At 46.0% G+C, this 13,838-nt stretch overlaps 1 protein-coding gene across 7 annotated transcripts in view; it reads left to right on the top strand.

The window, feature by feature from the left end:
• The window catches only part of JAK1 (Janus kinase 1), a 172,694-nt gene that overhangs the window by 155,284 nt on the left and 3,572 nt on the right, over positions 1-13,838 (top strand). For all 7 annotated transcript variants that reach the window (XM_049879489.1, XM_049879494.1, XM_049879488.1 and 4 more), the window contains 11 exons: positions 639-782; positions 1,509-1,596; positions 2,444-2,571; positions 3,194-3,329; positions 5,253-5,404; positions 7,659-7,809; positions 7,957-8,051; positions 9,181-9,373; positions 10,724-10,848; positions 11,640-11,812; positions 13,496-13,613. In XM_049879489.1, coding sequence (XP_049735446.1) covers positions 639-782; positions 1,509-1,596; positions 2,444-2,571; positions 3,194-3,329; positions 5,253-5,404; positions 7,659-7,809; positions 7,957-8,051; positions 9,181-9,373; positions 10,724-10,848; positions 11,640-11,812; positions 13,496-13,613 — 1,503 coding nt within the window. The remainder of the gene's footprint in view (positions 1-638; positions 783-1,508; positions 1,597-2,443; positions 2,572-3,193; positions 3,330-5,252; positions 5,405-7,658; positions 7,810-7,956; positions 8,052-9,180; positions 9,374-10,723; positions 10,849-11,639; positions 11,813-13,495; positions 13,614-13,838) is intronic.

Genomic DNA, 13,838 nt, shown 5'->3' with positions numbered 1-13,838 from the left:
TGTGAGAGACAATGAGCACCTAGTATAGAAAGCTATGAAACTAGACAAAGTGGCCCAGCATGTTGGCTTCTACCAAGAGCCTCCGTAGTTATTTCCTCATTTGATTCTTAGAAGAATCCTTTGACTGGGTACCATTAATATCCCTTACAGAGAGTGGTGAGCGTGGTGAAGAGATGTCCCCTAGTTAGGCAGGCAGTAGGCAGTAGAGCCAGAATGTACAAGCCCCTTCCCTTTACACCTGAGCTTGTGAGTGTCTTCTCTGTGTCTAGATTGAGGCCTAGGATAGGGCTAATATGGCTGGCTGCTAGTGATACTGTTTGTAGTTTTAGAGTAGGTCAAGATTGTGTTTTGGTCACAGGCTGTTCCTAGTGGTAGAAAACAAAGAGCAGTTTAGGGAGTGTGAGGAGTGTCTGATGGGGCCCAGGAAGTGCCGTAAGTGTGTTTGGCCAAGTAGCTTTTTGTTTCCTCTGGAAGCCTGACAAGGATAAGGCACTGGAAGTTTGTAAATTTGGGGCTTTTTGGCCTTTATCCCATCCCATCTGATTTTCTGTGTTGCTGTTAAGGACTCAGTTCCAGACCTATGACCACAGCAGCAGCCCCAAGGAGAGATCAACCCAGCCTTCTGCTTTCTCCCTCAGGGCGAGCACCTTGGGAGAGGCACACGGACACACATCTACTCTGGGACCCTGATGGATTACAAGGATGATGAAGGAACTTCTGAAGAGAAGAGAATAAAAGTGATCCTCAAAGTCTTAGACCCCAGCCACAGGGACATTTCTCTGGCAAGTGTCTTCTCATAACTGGACCCCTTCCATTCCTCCATTTTCAGCAGCCAGTGGAATACAGTGGGCTTGGAAGAACCTTCACCCATATTTTGGCCTAGTGGTTTTCAAGCTTGTCTTTTAGTCAAAACTGCTTCAGATACAATATTAGATAGACCCAGTGTATTAAGTAAGGGAGGATTGAAGCTGAGGTGGGTTGAGCAGCCCCTCACATATGGCCTGCCCCTTCCCTGCCCATATTACCCGCTTCCCATTCCCTAAAGAGAGGCCCCTGAGGCAGTGCCATGGAGCCCCAGGACTCAAATCCTTGAGATAGACCAGGGTTCTCACTTCACAGGCTGGACAGTTAATGCCTTGAGCAGAGATCTTCTGCCCTGGTTTTTCTCTTATTCAGCATAGTGCTAAACATTGTTATTTCCCAAAGTTTAAAGAAAGAGAGAGCTGAGCATGAGTATCCAAAGGGAAAAGCGTCAGCTAGCTTTTCCCACCAACTTTGCTCTTCATCCTATTAGGTTTTCTAAATAAATCCAACATCCCAGCCAGATTGGCCCAGAGGTAGAGGCTTGGCAGTGGCCTTCTGGACAACCAGGGCAGGTTCCAGGGCCTGGGATAGTGCCAGTGGTGAGCTTTCCTGGGATCCATTGACTTTCCCCTCAGCTAAGTGCCTTTGGGATCGGATCAGTGGAGGCCCATCCTTGAAATTCCTTTTGTTCTGTTCTCTCATAGGCCTTTTTCGAGGCAGCCAGCATGATGAGACAGGTCTCCCACAAACACATCGTGTACCTCTATGGTGTCTGTGTCCGAGACGTGGAGAGTAAGTGTGTTCTCTTTTGAAGCGTGTGGTTGGCCCTGGTTAGGAAGCATGGGTGCTGTCATTGGTATGTGAAGATGACTAGAGGCTGATACCTCCTTTATGTTGCCCAGGCTTCTTGTCTTTCTTTTTGTAGTTGAGGAAATTGAGCTTAAGTTAACAGTGGACGTGGAACTGAAACTCATTTGTTTTTCACTCATTTCTTAAATGTTTGCTTCTTGGCCAAATCTGGCCCCACACTGTGCTAGACCCTGGGGTTGAGATGAGTAAAACCAAGTCCTCGCTCTAAGAGTCAGAGCAGAAGCTGCTCTGGGCAGGGGTAGACGCAGCCAAGTGCAGCCCTGAGTAGTGTGGGGCTGGCCTGTTGAGTAGCGTGACCTGAATTTTACAAGCAGGCTTTGACCTCTCTTAGTTGTTTGGCTGCTGAGAGGATGAACCTTTTGGACTACTGCTCCTCACCTGCTCTTTGGCTAAAGCTGCTGCAAACTGAGATGGACAGCCTGCACCTCTGAATTCCTAAAAGATAAATTTGGAGGAGGAGGATTTTTTTTTTTTAACCTTAAGTTAAAATACCCAGAGCTCTGTGAAATGTAGGTATTGCTATCTCCATTTTTACAGATGAGGGAACTGAGACTCAGAGAGGTTATCACTTGCTCAGGTTCACCCAGAGTTAAAAGTTGAAGAGTGTGGGTTTGAACCCCAAGCCCCTCCAACCATTTGTACCTCCCACAGATGTTTGCGTCCTCCCAAGCCGAGTACCATCTACTAACATGGGCTTTCGTAAGGGGATGAGGTAGAGTACTGTCAGACAGACAGAAGGTTCCAGATATGGCTGTTTTTATGCCTGTAGATATCATGGTGGAAGAGTTTGTGGAGGGGGGGCCCCTGGATCTCTTCATGCACCGGAGAAGTGATGCCCTCACCACACCATGGAAGTTCAAAGTCGCCAAACAGCTGGCCAGCGCCCTGAGTTACTTGGTAAGAATCTTCTCATGTTCCAGGCGGTTCCCTCAGAAACCAGAATGTCCTAGTAGAGGGTAGAGGAAGAGGGTGCTGGCCAAGGAGCCTGAAGGGGCCTGTCTTCGAGCTCTACAGGGTTAGGGCTCTGTGGTTAAACACAGGTGTGCCTGGTATTAATGATTTATTCCCTATGAAATTTGGTAACAGTTCATCAGTCAGAGGACAGACTTCTGTATTGCATTGTGTGGTGAGAGTAGAAATAGTGCAGTACTTGTTGAATGAATGAATAAAACTGTTACATCAATAGTAGCTAACATTTATTGAGTGCTTTCCATGGGCCAACTGTTCAAGTGTTTCATAGAAATTCTAGTTAATTGAAATCTCACAAAAGCTGAACAAAGTGTGCTCCACAATTATCCCTGTTTCACTGGTGAGGGAACAGAAGCTGAGGGACATTATATAGCGTGCCCAGGTCACACAGATAACTGGTGAGAGAGCTGGGCTGACTGGGGATGGCTGTAGCTGGGGAGGAGGGAAAGGTGATCTTAGGGGCCAGGGTTAGGAACCAGGAGTGCAGGAGGAGAGAAGACGGGCATCGTGGTTGGCAGCTTTGCTGAACTAAGCCCTTTCTACTCTGCAGGAGGATAAAGACCTGGTCCATGGAAACGTGTGCACTAAAAACCTCCTCCTGGCCCGTGAGGGCATTGACAGCGAGTGTGGCCCATTCATCAAGCTCAGTGACCCTGGCATCCCCATCACTGTGCTGACCCGGCAAGGTATGTCTCCCCTTCCCCTGACCCAGCCCTGTGCCAAGAGGAAAATGGAGCTGGGGCTGGGGTCATGTCTCCTTTTAGAAAGGAGCTCCTGCTGTATGCCCTGGGTCAGAGGGAGATACGGAGCATCATCCCTGCCCTCAGGGAGCTCACTGTGCAGTAGGAGAAACAGCTCACCGGGGCTTGTCAAGTCCTGGAGTCCTCCTGAGAAAGGAGTGTGTACAGGATGCTGGGCAGCACAAAGGGAGGCTGGCTGTGTCCTGGGGGGTAGTCAGAGAGGGCCAGGGTGGGGTGGGGCCTCCTGTGTCCTCCCCTGCGCTCCTTTTGAAATTCACTGCTGTTGGTAATGGAAACCCTGGTGGCTAAGTGGTTAAGAGCTACGTCTGCTAACCAAAAGGTCTGCAATTGGAATCCACCAGGTGCTCCTTGGAAACGCTATGGGGCAGTTCTACTCTGTCTTGTAGGGTCACTATGAGTCAGAGTCGACTCCACAGCAATGGGTTTGCAGGTTTGGTTTGGGTTTTGGTAGTTGGTGAGTAGTTTGAGGAGGTGCCTGATCTTTTACCTGAGCTGTTGCTGTGGTCTTTTTGCATCCTGTTTGAACGTGGTTATTGTGAGTTGTAGGATCAGAGGAAGGACGGTCCTGGGAGCTGAGACATTGAAAGGAGCACTACGCCCCTCAGCTTATAGGCCAGATGTGGAATTCTGGTGTGCCCCAGGGCTGGTGCAGGGCCAGCCGTGGGCAGCACTGCTTCCTGGCTTGAGCACAGTGCCTTGCACTTAGGATTCTGCTCAGTAATCCAGTCACAAGAATGGACTACATTTGGAAGGGAACCAAGATGAGTAACAAGTCTTACAAATAAAACCTTAATCGCCCACGCCTTGAAAGGGGACCTTTCGTACCTATTTGACATTTATCATCTGGCCAAACGTCCTGAGGCAGAGAGAGTCTGAGACATAGACACAAATGACTCTAGACCAAGTAGAGAGGTCTGGTTGCCCCAAGAGAGATTTCAGTAAAAAACTCTGGGATTCAAAGGAGAGAGGCAGCTTCTCGCTGGTGGGTAGAGGGCACTGAGGGAGGCAGTGGGATTTCATCTGAGCCTGGCTGGTCAGGGGGTGGGGGCTTCAGCAGGGTGATTGATGGCAGGCACATTGGGGCACCGCCTGCACTGGAGCCAGCAAGCAGGCCGGTGTGTGCCAGGAAGGAGGAATGAGAAGGCTGGGAGGCCAAGTGGACCTGACCAGGGTGTCTTGAATTGCTCTCTTCCTCTGGTTCCAGGAGGAGCCAGGAGGTTGCCGGGGAGGCCTCTGCACTTGCTAAAGGGGCATTTCCAGTGGACATGGGAGGTGTTTCTACTCAGACCCGTGGCTCAGCCTTTGTTAGGAGCCAGAAACAGCTACAGAGATAGCTGTGTGCAAGCACATTCCACTTCTTTACCTCAGTCTCTCCTTCCTTGTTCTCTTTCTTTGGCCAAATGAAAGAAAACTAAAGCTAACATCACATCGCAGGATGATTGTGTAGGGGACATGAGATGAGCACGAGCCTGCCTGTGCGTACATTGGCCTCTTCTCCTCCCCTCCTTCTCTTTCCTAAACCCCCTGTTCTCCCTTTGTGGAGTGATGGCCTCCACCCTGGGGCGCTTTGCTATTTCTTAGGCCAGGGCTTCAGAAGATTCCTGGGGAGCTTGTGACAAATGGACACATCTACTGGATCAGAAGCACCAGGGGTGAGGAGCCTGGAAAGCTGCACGTTTAACAGTCTCCCCCTGGGAGTAATGTTGCCAGGGTCCGTGTTTGAAATATTCTTCGTTTTGGCTGAAGAAAGCTCACGGTGCTCCCAGGTGACCCCAGGTAACCCCAGGTAACAGGCTCCCAGGTGATTCCAGAAGCTGATCTGTAAACGTGTCTGTTGTCTTCTTCCAGAGTGCATAGAACGAATTCCATGGATTGCTCCTGAGTGTGTTGAAGACTCCAAGAACCTGAGCGTGGCCGCTGACAAGTGGAGCTTTGGAACCACACTCTGGGAAATCTGCTACAATGGCGAGATACCCCTGAAAGACAAGACACTGATTGAGGTGAGCATCTGTTCTCCAGGGGTTGGGCTTGGTGACGACTCCTTGACCACTCCTAGGCTTCTCAGGAGCTGTCAGGAAGCCTCACACTGTGGGAAGAGGCAGAAACGGGCTTGAATTGCCTCCACAGGTTTACTGGCTGTGTGACCTGCAAACGTTATTTAATTTCCTTGAGCTCCCATTTCATCACTCATCAAATGGGGGTAAATAATGCCTACTTTGCAGGGTTATTGTGAAGATTAAATTTAACAATGTATGTGGCACATGATACATACTCAGTAAATTGGCGTAGCATTGCTCATTTATCTGAGAATGAAGTTCTTATTTATTCAGTGCCTATGGTTCAGCTAAATTAACACAGAGATATTTATTGTGTACCTCCTGTGTGCCAGGCATTGTCCTGGATAAAAGCTTGGGGCTCACAGATAACATAGATACAGGCCTTGCTTTCCCTTAAGGAACTTAGGGCCTGATAGTAGAATTACGTTAAAATAATAATAGTAAGCATTTCACAAATAATATCTAAAGTAAGAGTTCATAGAACTCATTCAGAGTTGTCCAAACACTTAACCACTGGCAAGTGGCCTTCAGGGAGCTTTAATGGTATCCTCTACTTTCAGCCAAGATTCATCTGATGTTAGTAATGATACCCCTGGTTCAAAGTTTTCTTCTGAATCCGGCTTGAATTTCTGGCAGTTCCTATCAGTGTACTGCTGCAACCTTTTTTGAATTATCTGCAGCAAAATTTTACTTGTGTACAATATTAACGATATTGTTTGGTAATTTCAACATTGTGTTGAATCGCCTTTCTTTGGAATGGGCACAAATATGGATTTCTTCCAGTCAGTTGGCCAGGTAGCTGCCTTCCAAATTTCTTGGCATATGTGAGTGAGCACCTCCAGTGCTGGATCCGTATGTTGAAACATTTCAGTTGGTATTCCTTCAAGTCTTCCAGCCTTGTTTTTCACCAGTGCCTTCAGTGCAGCTTGAACCTTGTCCTTCAGTACTGTTGGTTCTTGATCATATGCTGCCTCCTGAAATGGTTGAATGTTGACCAGTTATTTTGGTACAGTGACTCAGTGCATTCCTTCAATCTTCTTTTGAAGCTTTCTGGTTGTTCAGTGTTTTGCCCATGGAATCCTTCAAAATTGTAACTCGAGGCTTGAATTTTTTCTTCAGTTCTTCCAGCTTGAGAAATGCTGAGTGTGTTCTTCCCTTTTGGTTTTCTAATTCCAGGTCTTTGCACATTTCATTATAATACTTTGCTTTGTCTTTTGGAGCCACCCTTTGAAATCTTCTGTTCAGCTCTTTTACTTCATCATTTCTTCCATTAGCTTTAACTACCTTATGTTCAAGAGCAAGTTTCAGAATCTCTTCTGACATCCATTTTGGCCTTTTCTTTCTTCCCTTTCTTTTTAATGACGTTTTGCTTTCTTGTATGATGTCCTTCCACAACTTGTATGGTTTTTGGTCATTAGTGTTCAATGCATCAAATCTGTTCTTGAGCTGGTCTCCAAATTCAGGCGCAATATACTCAAGGTCGTATTTTGGTTCTCGTGGACTTGTTTTAATTTTCTTCAGCTTCAGTTTAAACTTGCATGTGAGCAGTTGATGGTCTGTTCTGCAGTTGGCCCCTGGTCTTGTTCTGTCTGATGATATTGAGCTTTTCTTTCGTCTCTTTCCACAGATGTAGTCGATTTGATTCCTGTGTTTTCCACTCAGTGAGGTCCACATGTATAGTTGCCATTTACGTTGTTGAAAAAAGGTATTTGCAATGACTAAATCATTGGTCTTGCAAAACTCTGTCATGTGATATCCATCATCGTTTCTATCTCCAAGGCTGTATTTTCCAACTACAGAGCCTTTGTTTCCAGCTCTCGCATTCCATTCACTAGTAATTATCAGTGCATCTTGATTGCATGTTTGATCAATTTCAGACTGCAAAAATTGGTAAAAATCTTAAATTTCCTCACCTTTAGCATTAGTGGTTGGTGTATCTATTTGAACAATAGTCATTTTAACTGGTCTTCCTTGTAGGTGTATGGATATTATCCTATCACTGACAGCATTGTACTTCAGGATAGATCGTGAAATGTTCTTTTTGATAAGTGTGATGCCATTCCTCTTTAATTTGTCATTCCCAGCATAGTAGACCATATGAATTAAATTAGGGGTTGATAACTCCTTCTCACCTGGGACTAAAAGGTATATATGGGTGATGCCTTTGGTTTCTTCCCTGTGTTCCCCCTGTTTACAGAAAGAAAGATTTTATGAAAGCCGATGCAGACCAGTAACGCCATCCTGTAAGGAGCTGGCTGACCTGATGACCCACTGCATGAACTACGACCCCAACCAGAGACCTTTCTTCCGAGCTATCATGAGAGACATTAATAAACTTGAAGAGCAGAGTAAGATACCGTCTTGTGCCGTTTTAACCAACATCAGCAAATACCAGGGGGAAAAATGGGTTAGGGTGGCAATTAACTAGGAGCCTGTGAATGGCAGTCACTGGCAATCACTTGCTTTTTAATTTATTTTCTTTTCTCTTCTTTTAGATCCAGACATTGTTTCAGAAAGAAAACCAGCAACTGAGGTGGATCCTACACACTTTGAAAAGCGGTTCTTAAAGAGGATACGTGACTTGGGAGAGGCAAGTTACAGCAGTACTGGTTGCTGATGGCACAGCCCCCTCCTTGCTACGTCCCCTTCTCAGCACGGAGAGCTGCTCTCCTTTCTATCTCATTTAGAGTCAATCCTTATAAGAGGAAGCATCTTGCTATGTTTTCTCTGGACCACTTTATCACAAGGGATTTTGTCTTCTCCATTTGGCACACACAGTAACAGAATGCATATACCTGCTTGTACCTGGGTCTGTATATGCACACAGGGCATTGCTCAGCTCCCTCAAGACACTTGGTTTTTCTCAGGAGCAGAGGAGAATGGAGAGAGAGAGATACGAGGGAAATGGGCATAGATCTGGGGGAAATAGAAAAATCCCTGTCTCTGACCTTTCTGGACACATATATCCTGTGAGGCTGCTTAAATGAGGGATGAATTTATTCCACCGACTACCAAAATGGAATACCAGCTTTTCCTTTGGCCCACAAATGGGAGTTTCCTAACAGTTAATGTGATTGGAGAAGCTCCTGGGATTTGCATTTTATACAGATTTTCTGTAGTTCAGTTAATTTAAGACTGTCATGTATTGAGCATCTGCAGTGTGCCAGGCTCTGTGCTGGGCATTTCCACGAACATTCCTGAGGGGTTTATTACCACAGTGTTCACTGAGCACATCAGGAGCCAACTCAGAATATTTGTGATCTGGCCAACATCACCATTAAGTAGCAGAGCTGGGATCTGATCCCAGGTCTTCTAAAGTTTCCTCATGCAATGCTCTCTTCATCTACACAGTGGTGCCTCTCCTGTAGCTTATGCCCAGGGCTTTCAAAGAATGCTACGATTGTCTTATCAGTCCAGAAATAACTTCCATTTCCTTTAGGGTTACACTTCCAATCCCATGAAAACTGGGATTGGTTCAACAGTCCCTTTTCCTTGTGTTAGCTCAGTGGTAGAGGGGATGGTGTGTGAGGCCAAGAGAGGAAAGGGGTTGTGGTGAGTGAGCAGAGCCCGGGTAAGAGCCCTCACCCTGCAAAGTCAGACTGAACTGGTTAACCCTTGGCCTTCGGGGGTTGCTATGAGGAGCAAGACTTACCTTCTTAGTGGCTTCTGCCAGCCTAGGCTTTAGGTTCTCTAATAACAACATGCTTCTTTCCTTCCAGGGCCACTTTGGAAAAGTTGAGCTTTGCAGGTATGACCCTGAAGGGGACAATACTGGGGAGCAGGTGGCTGTCAAATCCCTGAAGCCTGAGAGTGGAGGCAACCACATTGCTGATCTGAAGAAGGAAATAGAAATCTTAAGGAACCTCTATCATGAGAACATTGTGAAGTACAAAGGGATCTGCACAGAAGATGGTATGTTCTGCAAAGTGCCATTTGGTTTAAAGACAAAGTGACTCTAGGGTTCTAAAGGCCAGGGTGGAGCAGGCGACCCTTGACCTAATCTGGGCCACCTGGCAGCACTAGCTGCCAGCCCCATGCACTCTCAGGGCTTTGAAGTGGTGTACATTGTCATCAAATTCCTCAACAGCTGGAAACTCCCAGGGAAGCTCTCCAGCCTTCCTCCCAGCCAGGGGATGATTGCAGCATTTTCTCTCAGGTTGTTCAGACACCCACAGTGGGCATTGGTCTTCACCCATCCAGTTTGGTAACCGCCCCCTTTCTCTATTCTTCTGTTCCAACACTACCTAGGATTTTTTATTCCTAGTTGTCTAAATAAAGATGGCAATTAGTGTTTACTAATAAGTGCATCTAACCCGAGCCACTTGGAACTAGGTCAGATCTCACAAGTTAAAAGGATACTGTCCTTCAGATTGCAGAATAGGCAGATGCCAGCCACAAGTCCAAGAGTTCATATAATACCCTTATTTCTGATCTGCTGATTACAAACTTGAAATTTTCCCATTAGCTCTTCAGGATGCCCGCTGAAAGCTCAGGCCCGCACTGGGCTCCCTCACTTTCCCCTGCTGTCTCTCACTACTTTCTTTGATAATTCACTGAAACGACTCACAGAACTCATAGATAATACTTTACTTGTGATTATAGGTTTACCATAGCACAAGGGTGCAAATCAGAATGATCATAGAGAAAAGATGAATGGGGCGAGATCCAGAAGGGTTCCCAGCACAGAGCTTCCACATCCCAAAAAGGATTCACAACCATCCTACATGTATTGATGTCTTTCACCAACCAGGAAGTTCCTGGAGCTTCCATGTTCAGAGCCTTTATTGGCTTCATTGCATAGTCATGATATGGGCCTCTGCATATTCATGATTGAATCATGCTCTCCCCTCCCTCCCCAGGGTCAGCTGGTATCAAGCTACAAGGTGGTCCTTCTGGCGTGGCTAGCCTCACACTGATTAGCACAAATCCTCCAGTATACAGTCTTTAGGCCTAGACAAGAAAAGGCACCTCAATTACTCAGCAGAGTCCAAAGATTATCTGTCAGGAACCAAGGACAAAAGCTAAATCATGTACCCAGGTGATTCATTACCATATATCACAGATAGGCACACAAGTGTTACTGTCTTTGGTTGGTTGCTAAGGATTCTGAGCTCTGAGGCTTAAGAGGTTAGGTAACTTTCCTATGGTAAAGGGGACAGCTGAAATCAATTCAGGTCCTTGGACTCCAGATTCTGTGCCCTTCACTCTCCCACAGACCCTTCACTTGGCCTTCTCATGTTGTTGGGTGTTTTTTCTAAACAGGAGGAAATGGTATTAAGCTCATCATGGAATTTCTGCCTTCTGGAAGCCTTAAGGAATATCTTCCAAAGAATAAGAACAAAATCAACCTTAAACAGCAGCTAAAATATGCTGTTCAGATTTGTAAGGTAAAAAAAAAAAAAGGCATGTTATGTTAAAGATTTAAAAATCAGCACTCTGCCATGAGTAGCTGGTTGGTAATTACAGCAAAAGTAAGAAGCTGTCTAATGATTGTTCTGAATTTATTTTGCTCTGTATTATTTGAATTGAAATTTAGTCTCTGCTTTATGGAAGTAGGGAAACCCTGGTGGCGTAGTGGTTGAGTGCTATGGCTGCTAACCAAAGGGTCAGCAGTTCAAATCCACCAGGTGCTCCTTGGAAACTCTATGGGGCAGCTCTACCCTGTCCTATAGGGTTGCTATGAGTCGGGATCGACTCGATGGCACTGGGTTTGGTTTTGTTTGGTATGGAAGTAGGGGAAACCCTGGTGGTGTAGTGGTTAAGTGCTACGGCCGCTAACCAAGAGGTCAGCAGTTCGAATCCGCCAGGCACTCCTTGGAAACTATGGGGCAGTTCTACTCTGTCCTTTAGGGTTGCTGTGAGTTGGAATTGACTCGATGGCAGTGGGTTTATGGAAGTAGGAGCCCTAGCGGCTCAGTGGTTAACAGCTCAAATCTACCACCTGCTCCTTGGAAACTCTGGGGGACTTCTACTCTGTCCTGTAGGGTCTCTATGAGTCAGAATCGACTCGACGGCAATGAGTTTGTTTTGGTTTACTGTGGAAGCGAACCCTTCCCCCTGCAAATTATCAGTGATACGTGAATGAAATAAGTTTTTAATTTTTTTATTATGAAGTGATAGATACACAAAACAATATGAAATGGCTTTTGGTAATGTGCTCTACCTTTCCCATCTGTAGGGAATGGACTATTTGGGTTCTCGGCAATATGTTCACCGGGATTTAGCAGCAAGAAATGTCCTTGTTGAGAGTGAACACCAAGTGAAGATTGGAGACTTTGGCTTAACGAAAGCAATTGAAACTGACAAGGAGTACTACACAGTCAAGGATGATCGGGATAGCCCTGTGTTTTGGTAACTGAATCAACTGGAATTTGATGTCATCCATGTTTCATATGCTTACACTGTTTTAACAGGCCTTTCTAGTTAATGTCTGTCATTCTTTCGGCTTGAGTCAAGGTTAGAGGGGATTAGAACATTTAGAATTGATCAATATTTGCCTTTAAGAAACCTTTTAGGCTGTGTCACTGAAAGCAGCCCACACAGAAATGCCTGAGCTTCACAGGACACCGTCTCCCAAGGAGTGGGAGGGATCTGATCATCAGCTCAGCTCCCAGGCAAGGGCATCCATCTGACAAAATTCCTAAAACTGTCAGCAGGTGGAGTAGTCATAGTTCCTTCCCTGAAGCACATCCATGCAGAGGGAGGCTTCGAGGGCAGGTAGAAGGAGGGGGTTGGAACAAGGTGGTGAAGTAGGCATTGAGCAAATGCAGGGAGATCCTGGGCAAAGCAGAGCAAAATCTGTGGGAAACCTGGCAATCTTCTCCTGAGGCTCTAGAGACATCCCTGTGAGGCAGCCACACTCTGACTGCTGCCACCTCTCAGCCTGGAACACCATCCAGGGGAGAATTCTGCTGCCTCAGTCTCCCCACCACCCCCTGTAAAACTGATCAGCCGCCCCTAGGTGTAGCCTACATAGATTGACACATAGGTCTCTCCCGCCCTGGAGCCTACACCTTCATTGGTTAGATAAATACGTATCAGGGTCCTACTTTGTACCAGTTACTAGGGGTATAATGGTGAACAAGACTGAGTTTAGAGTTCAGTGAGCAAGACAGCCAGTTTCATCTGTGATAAGCATAAAATGGTTAGGCTTGGTTTTCTGGATGAAACCTGGAAGATTCATAGGAGTTAAGATGGTTGGAAGAAGGCACAGGTGACTGACAAGAATAAGCAAGAACAATGCAAGTTGCAGGAACTGAAATCAGCTCAGTGTGGCTGAATCCTGAGGTGGGGAGTTCTCAGGGGCAGCTAATGCAGAGTGTTGTAAGCTGTGCTGAGGAGCGTGGAATTGAGCTTCATTCCATGAGCACTGGGATGCCATTGGAGGTTTGAAGGATGGAGACTTTTGTTATAAAAAGATCACTGTGGAATAGAGGGGAGCAAGATTGGAGCCAGGGAGTCTGATTAGGCTACTTCAACAACCCAGGCTGGAGGCAGTGATGGCGAGACATAGGATAATGGTTAGGATAGTGACAGTGGGGTTTAAGAGAAGCACGAGAAGGTTGGATACGGGGACATCTAGGCTCTGCCTTGGACAACTGGATATCATTTGCCAAAATAGGCAACATGGGAAGAGGATTTGGGAGTGAGGTCACTCTGCTGACTCATTATGAGCTTGCAGGCAACTCCAACCTGGGGGTTGTCTTCCTATGACCTCCTCCTCTTCCTCCTTTTCCTCCTCCTCCTCCTCCACCACGGTGTGAGCATATGCCCAGTGAAACGAAGAGCATGGACTTGGCTGAGAGTTGGGGCTGCTTATTATTTTGGGCAAATACATACTACTGAGAGGCTGTAAAGGGTATTGTATATGTCAGGTGTACACCACAGCACATAGAGATGATTAATATGTAACATGCTTAGATGCCTTAAATATTAAATTCTAAGAAGAACCAAAGAGATGACTTCTGAATAACTCTAATGTCTGTTGGAATATCCTTCCCAGGAAATGAAGTTTCATATCCTGCTTTCTTTCAGGTATGCTCCAGAATGTTTAATTCAATGTAAATTTTACATCGCCTCTGATGTCTGGTCCTTTGGAGTGACTCTGCATGAGCTGCTGACTTACTGTGATTCTGACTCCAGTCCCATGGCGGTAAGCCCTGCTTGTATCTCCTGGAATCTAGCACCCAATTGAAATATATCCATCCTTCTGCTTTTATAAGTTTTGTTTTCAAGTGAATCCAATCCATGTATTATAATAGATTGGGAAAGTGTCACATTCCCATTTAATTTGGCTTATTACAGGACAATTATTTGTGGCTCTCTCATGTCTTGGTTTCACAAGGAACCCAAAGTTCTGAATTTCAAGGACCTTATC

This window comes from Elephas maximus, chromosome 3 (genome assembly GCF_024166365.1).
Source record: "Elephas maximus indicus isolate mEleMax1 chromosome 3, mEleMax1 primary haplotype, whole genome shotgun sequence".
NCBI classification, from domain to species: domain Eukaryota; kingdom Metazoa; phylum Chordata; class Mammalia; order Proboscidea; family Elephantidae; genus Elephas; species Elephas maximus.
This window is presented reverse-complemented; position numbering and strand designations above follow the sequence as displayed.